Source organism: Channa argus, chromosome 11 (genome assembly GCF_033026475.1).
Source record: "Channa argus isolate prfri chromosome 11, Channa argus male v1.0, whole genome shotgun sequence".
Classification (NCBI taxonomy): Eukaryota; Metazoa; Chordata; class Actinopteri; order Anabantiformes; family Channidae; genus Channa; species Channa argus.
In genome coordinates, this window is record NC_090207.1 from 25,202,153 (window position 1) to 25,208,152 (window position 6,000).

The window sequence follows — 6,000 nt, forward strand, 5'->3', positions numbered from 1 at the left end:
TTTTGGCTTTTATTTTATTGATCCTCCTGTGTCTTTTCCAGTGATGAATGAGCTGTCATAGTCTATCGTTTACCCTGTATGTGTTTAGTTTGTTGTTTTGTTACCTTTAGTTTAGCAAGTCTTTACCCTCCTCCTGTGGAGTGATTTTTAGTTTTTAAACCCTCCTGTTTCTTTAGAAATAAATACCCTTTTCTTTATACCTCCTCTTGCTGTCTCCTTAATTGGGTTCGTCCTAAAAAGACTTATACCAACTGTAACACTTTCCTTCCTTCCCTCTGTTTTGGTCCTTTTAAACATTGTTATTGATAAAACTTTTCGAGGTCACGTGACGTCTGAAAACTCGTTGATCATCCCAGAGAGCAGGGAGAGTCTGATCTGTGGAATGAGAGGGGGGAGCTTAGGAAAGTATTATTATTATTATTATTTAATTGTCATTGCTATGCTCTTAAATTAATGTGGACTTGTTTTCTAAATTAGGAAATAACGGTACTACGTACTTTTAGTATAGGAATAGTGAAAGTTTCACTATTTTTGGTAGAGTCACTGTTTATTCTGAACAATGGAGAAAAAAGATATCACCCTCTGATCCCCTTCACTTTGGATCTTGCTGCCAAAATATAGTTATTTCATTAAAACAAGAGGAAGAAACACTTACAGCTGGTGTTTTGCTAAAACCCAGATTACATTCAATATCATGAGGAGACGTTGTTGGAGCATCTCATTAAACAGCTACAAATCTCTTTATTGCAAAGTTTAGAGCTACTTTGGGTCACAAATTTATTATAACGCTTTTGAAGTTGACCAGGTCATTTTCATTTGGGGAATTTCCCTTAAACAACAGAGAGGAAGAAAGGATCAGGCAACAAGTGTGAAACTGAAAACTCTCCCATTACTTTCATTTACTCAGAATATAGGGATTTATTTTCTTTGATGTGGTTACACAGAGCTACATTTGGATTTAGGTGGACGACACATTTATTTACATATGTTGATGTGTAAATAACTATTACTACATTTTTATATAAATTCAATTTCTTTTATTATGTTCTTGTCATTATTCATTGATAATTTTTAGTTTTGTTGCATTAGTCTCACTGTTTTATAGTCTTATACTTTGATTCCCTGCTTTGCTGTGTCTTGTTTTCACCTACTCTATTTGTTGTTTTTTATAATCTTGTTTTGTTGGCATTTTTATCACTGTTTTGATGTTTTTATCTTTTATCATCTTATGTTGATGCACCTTTCTGTAATTTTCACTCTGTGAAGCACTTTGAATTGCATTAGTCTGTACAACATTTTTAAACGAATAAAGTTTTGACTGATTGATCTGATTGATTGTTTTGATTGATTGATAAATGCTACACTGGGTTTAAATGTGACCATTTGAATGTTTGGACTGAACTGTTGGAAAAAGGAAACTTTCTTCTTTGAATCTTTAAATAATACGACTATGTTTGTTGTAAACACAGTATAAATGTTCATGTTGAAGTTCATCTTAAATAAATGGTTTCTCCTTGAGATTTCTCTATACAGTAGATATTCTGCAGAGTGACTTCCTTCTGCATAAGTTTCTCAGTTTCACAGAAATGGGAACATTGAAAGAAAGCGGAAAAACAAGGAAAGTGAAAGTGCGTCTTGGTGTATAAAAGCTCACCAGGACTCCAGACTAGACACACACAGAGTGAAAACCTGATAACAGCAGCAGCAATGAAGTCAGTGGTCTTCGCCTTCCTCACCTGCCTGCTCGTCCTCTGCACACAAGGTACTGAGAGATGTTTCTGGTTTCATCTGTTTGTCTCTGAATTGCGTAGTTCTGCTGCAACATAAATGTGTTCTCAGTAGCAGGTGACACTTTGGTTTGCAGTCAGCATTCAGCAAAGTCTTGAGCTGGTAGAAAAACCTGATATTATAGTTTTCAGGAAACAGAACTTATGAGCTTTTTAGCTGGATTTGTAATTTATTCCAAACACGACTCTAAAATGAACGATAACGTTGCTTCATGGTTGATTTTGCTTTCACCAGATGATCAGCAGTTTCAAAAAGACTGTGTCTTTTCTCCCCACAGGACAACTAGCCGGAAGATCGAGCAACTGCAAGTGTTACAGCTACGTCGGCAGGGTCAACCCTCGGCTCATCGAGACAGAGCCAGTCGTACATCACCCAAACATCTTCTGCCAAAAAACAGAGATCATGTGAGTAAATGAGCTGAATGAAACCACATTTACTGACAGTTTGTTCTACATTTTTCAGTTTCTCTCTAACATCTCACTCTCTCTTTTCTCCCAGTATCACAATTGCAAATCAAGAGAAATGTGTGAACCCTCAGTCGCCACTCGGGCAACTTATCCTGAAAAACCACAGCAGGTAAGATGAGCTGGACTGCACTGACTTCATGTATTAAATTAAGAAGGGATCATGCTCAGGGTCTCCAATATGACAAGCTACTGAGAGTGTTTGAGATCTTCATTGCTTTGTACTAATAGTGTTCTGTACTGATTCAGGAACACGAAGAAAACAGCTGTGAGCACGATGGCGGCTTCCACTCAAACAAATACTCGGAGCTCAGAGACTCAACGACTCCACACCACAGTCAAGCCGATGCAGAGACGATGATGTAGATGAAGTGAAAAACTGTTATTTTATTAACTGTGCATGTGGCTTTTACCAAGTTTGTATAAGTGATCACACTGTTCCCAGTAGCCAGTGTTTTGTTTTTGTTTCTTTTGTTTAAGTTATTTTACCAAGTTTGTATAAGTCTTCTAGTGTCCTTAGTGTGAATTAGCACAATTTTATATTAAAGTTCACCTAATCAATAATCAGATGTCGTTTCTTTATTTTAAACAATCGGAAAACACATACATTTTTTTCATACTGCTTTTATTCAGCCGTCAATGCTTAAAGATTTGAGCAAAGCATTTTGTTGATGTGAAACAGAAGCTGTATTAATTCCGTAACCAGCACAGCATATAGATTATTAGTAATTTCCTCAGTAAGATACGATTAAGAACTGTTAAAAGATCATAGAAAACCACAGGAGTTTGTGATACAGTAAATGAAACATGGTCCACATCAACTCTCTCTTCTCTTTGCATGTTTCGGCACACTGTCCTTCAAAACTAAAATACTGTTGTCTCTGTGACCTCTGTGTCATTATTTATCTGCATGAAGCTCATAGAATAGCAGGTATTTGCATTTCAAACGTTCAAAACAATTCACTACATCACAGCTCAGAGTCCTTATAAAGATTTGCTGACTCCAAGTCACTTTCTCTAAGATGCACAGCTGAAAATACTTCAACCTGGACATCAGAAACAAGAGTTGGGGGCTGATTTAAAATCAATCTGACTTTTGAAAAAAAGTCTGAATGTTTCTCATAAAAAGCTGAAAAACTCACTCTTGCACAGCAAACCACATCCACCAGACTCCTGAATGCTAGAGGCACAGTTAGTGAGACTTTGTAGCACCCATGATTTCTGGGAAAGAGAATATGATCCATAAACTTTAATACTGATAATGAAAAGAGAACATATGGGTGCGAAACTGAAGATAAATATAAATCATAAAAAATAAAATAACTGTAACAAACTGGTCCAAACAGCACTGAGTACAAGAGGAAACATTTCATTCTGGCACAGAATATTGGAGCAAAAAAAAAACTAAATAAAAAATAAAAAAAACTAACAATTTAATTTATAAAATTTAAATCGTCATGGCCTTTCTTTGCCTCGCCAAAATAATAAAGCACTAAGACTTTTAAGTGTTTTTTTCCAGTTGCATCAAACAGAGAGAGAAACAAAAGGTTAAATGGTTGAGATGATGTTATCCCCGTTTTTTGTCTATTACTTACAGACATTCACAGGGACACAAAGCCCTTTTAACAGTCAATACCACATGACACGACAAATACTGAGGTTATAACCAGGACAGTGTAGAATACTTTAACAAGCTACATATACATACACACAACTGATATGATGCTCACGAAGTACATAAATATAATTAATGTTTACTCAAACCATCACAAAGTAACAGCAGACTTGATGCACTTAGTGTAAGAAAAAAAAACTGACTGAGTATGCAGTAGGAGCCCACAGCTCACTGTAGTGGCTTCAGCTACCCCTGCTTCATCCAAGTGACCTTTTAAGTGATCTGTTTTAAACAGACTTACATCTCAACTCCAAAGCAGCGACACTCCGTGCGTGCTGTGTTAGCATCAAATAAGCTCTGTTAGTTAATCTGCCAGATGTCTGACAGCACCTGGGGACAAGAACCGTTAAGAAATACTTAGTCGGCCGAAGTTAGGTGAAGCGGTGTCCAAGGTAGAAGACTTTCTACCTCACTGCTGCAGTGCATCTTGGGAAGAGTCCTGAGTAGCTTGTGCAGTTCCTGTTCGGGAGTTTTGAGCCAGTAGCTGCTCTGGGGGTCGAAGGAAAACCACCATCACCGTTATGTTATCACTGGAACCAGCTGCCTTAGCGTGGGCTACCAGCTGTTGAGCCACTCTCTGTCCAGCAGCCTCCTCAGACTGTTTCAGCACAGTGTCTCTTCCTTCTTCTGGCTCACCGGGTTGCTGGAGTGCCTCCAAGACCAGATCTGGGACTGCTGAAGGCTTGACTGTATCAAAGAAGCCATCACATGCCAGCAGCACATAGTCCTCATCCCCGAACAGTTGGGTTGTTGAACAGTCAGCATCTCCAGACACATAGGGCTTCTGGTCAAAGTCGCCTGCAGGAGGAGTGTAGATGTAGGGTTAGCAGCTGCAGCTACACACAGCAGTGGGTCATCAGACTAGTGACATAAGTGGTCTTCACAGACCATGATACTAATCTTTAGGGGTGGTGTGACGCGATTCACAAAATGTGCATTGATGTGTCGCTAGTTGGGTTAGAAATTAACGGTACACAAAGATTTGGTACCTGCAAAGATATTGGGACATTAAAGAAATTACCTCACAGCGCACGTATTTTGTGGTTAAAGGTTAACCAGAGCACCGGTGTAAAAACACTCCTTAAATTCATGATCTTTAAGGGTATTGGTAGGGGAGAGCGTAACCAGACAACACAGGATGGTGGTGTGTAAAATGACACTGGTGGTGAGGACTAAGTAGTCGAAGTTGAAAAGTAAATGTGTAGTTTTCAGGGAGGAGATGAGACAGGCTCAGGGTGGTCAGGAGGTGCTTCCAGATGACTCGAAAACTACAGCTAATATAATTAAAGGTTGTGTGATGGGAAGATGGAAGGGGAACTTTGAAGAGTTGATGAATGAGGAAAATGAAAGGGAACAAAGAGTAGAAGAGGTGACTGGTTTGGAGCAGGAAGCAGCAAAGATTAGTAAGAGTGAAGTGAGGAGGACGTTGAAGAGGATGAAGACTGGAAAGGCAGTTGGTCCTGATGACAGACCTGTGGAGGTATGAAAGTGTCTAGGAGAGGTGGCAGTAGAGTTTCTGACTAGTTTGTTTAAAAAGATCTTGGAGAGTGAGAGGATGCTGAGGACTGGAGGAGAAGTGTACTGGTGCTGTTTTTAAGAACAATGGAGATGTACAGAGCTCTGGCAACTACAGAGGAATAAAGCTGATGGAGCCACACAATGAAGTTGTGGGAAAGAGTAGTGGAAGCTCGGCTAAGGGCAGAGGTGAACATTTGTGAGCAGCAATATGGTTTCATGCCTAGAAAGACAACAACAGATGCAGTATTTGCTTTGAGGATGCTGATGGAGAAGTACAGAGAAGGTCATAGGGAGTTGCATTATGTCTTCGTAGATTTAGAGAAAGCGTATGACAGGGTGCAGAGAGAGGAGCTGTGGTATTTTATGAGGACGTCTGGAGCGGCAGAGAAGTATGAGAGAGTGGAGCAGGACATGTATGAGAGCTGTAAGACCGTGGTGAGGTGAGCTGTAGGTGTGACAGAGGAGTTCAAGGTGGAGGTGGGTCTGCATCAAGGATCAGCTCTGAGCCCCTTCTTGTTTGGTCTGGTGATGGACAGGCTTACAGATGAGGTTAGA

The 6,000-nt window shown here is 39.5% G+C and overlaps 2 protein-coding genes across 7 annotated transcripts in view; one reads left to right on the forward strand and one right to left on the reverse strand.

Annotated features, from left to right (window-relative positions):
• The first annotated feature begins 1,636 nt into the window (after positions 1-1,636).
• LOC137136309 (C-X-C motif chemokine 3-like) lies at positions 1,637-2,819 on the forward strand. Its single transcript, XM_067521556.1, has 4 exons — positions 1,637-1,762; positions 2,066-2,192; positions 2,287-2,364; positions 2,502-2,819. Exons 1-4 carry the CDS (start codon positions 1,708-1,710, stop codon positions 2,611-2,613), a joined length of 372 nt encoding a protein of 123 aa, XP_067377657.1. The 5' UTR covers positions 1,637-1,707; the 3' UTR covers positions 2,614-2,819.
• A 152-nt stretch (positions 2,820-2,971) lies between these two features.
• Positions 2,972-6,000, reverse strand: part of ppm1f (protein phosphatase, Mg2+/Mn2+ dependent, 1F) — a 12,374-nt gene continuing 9,345 nt past the window's right edge. For all 6 annotated transcript variants that reach the window (XM_067521551.1, XM_067521549.1, XM_067521548.1 and 3 more), the window contains one exon: positions 2,972-4,725. In XM_067521551.1, coding sequence (XP_067377652.1) covers positions 4,337-4,725 — 389 coding nt within the window. In that variant the 3' untranslated portion in view covers positions 2,972-4,336. The remainder of the gene's footprint in view (positions 4,726-6,000) is intronic.

Coding starts and splice junctions, on each gene's coding strand:
- LOC137136309 (XM_067521556.1), top strand. CDS start 1,708: ATGAAGTCAGTGGTCTTCGCCTTCCTCACCTGCCTGCTCGTCCTCTGC. Junction 1,763..2,065: donor GCTCGTCCTCTGCACACAAG/GTACTGAGAGAT, acceptor TTCTCCCCACAG/GACAACTAGCCGGAAGATCG. Junction 2,365..2,501: donor ATCCTGAAAAACCACAGCAG/GTAAGATGAGCT, acceptor GTACTGATTCAG/GAACACGAAGAAAACAGCTG.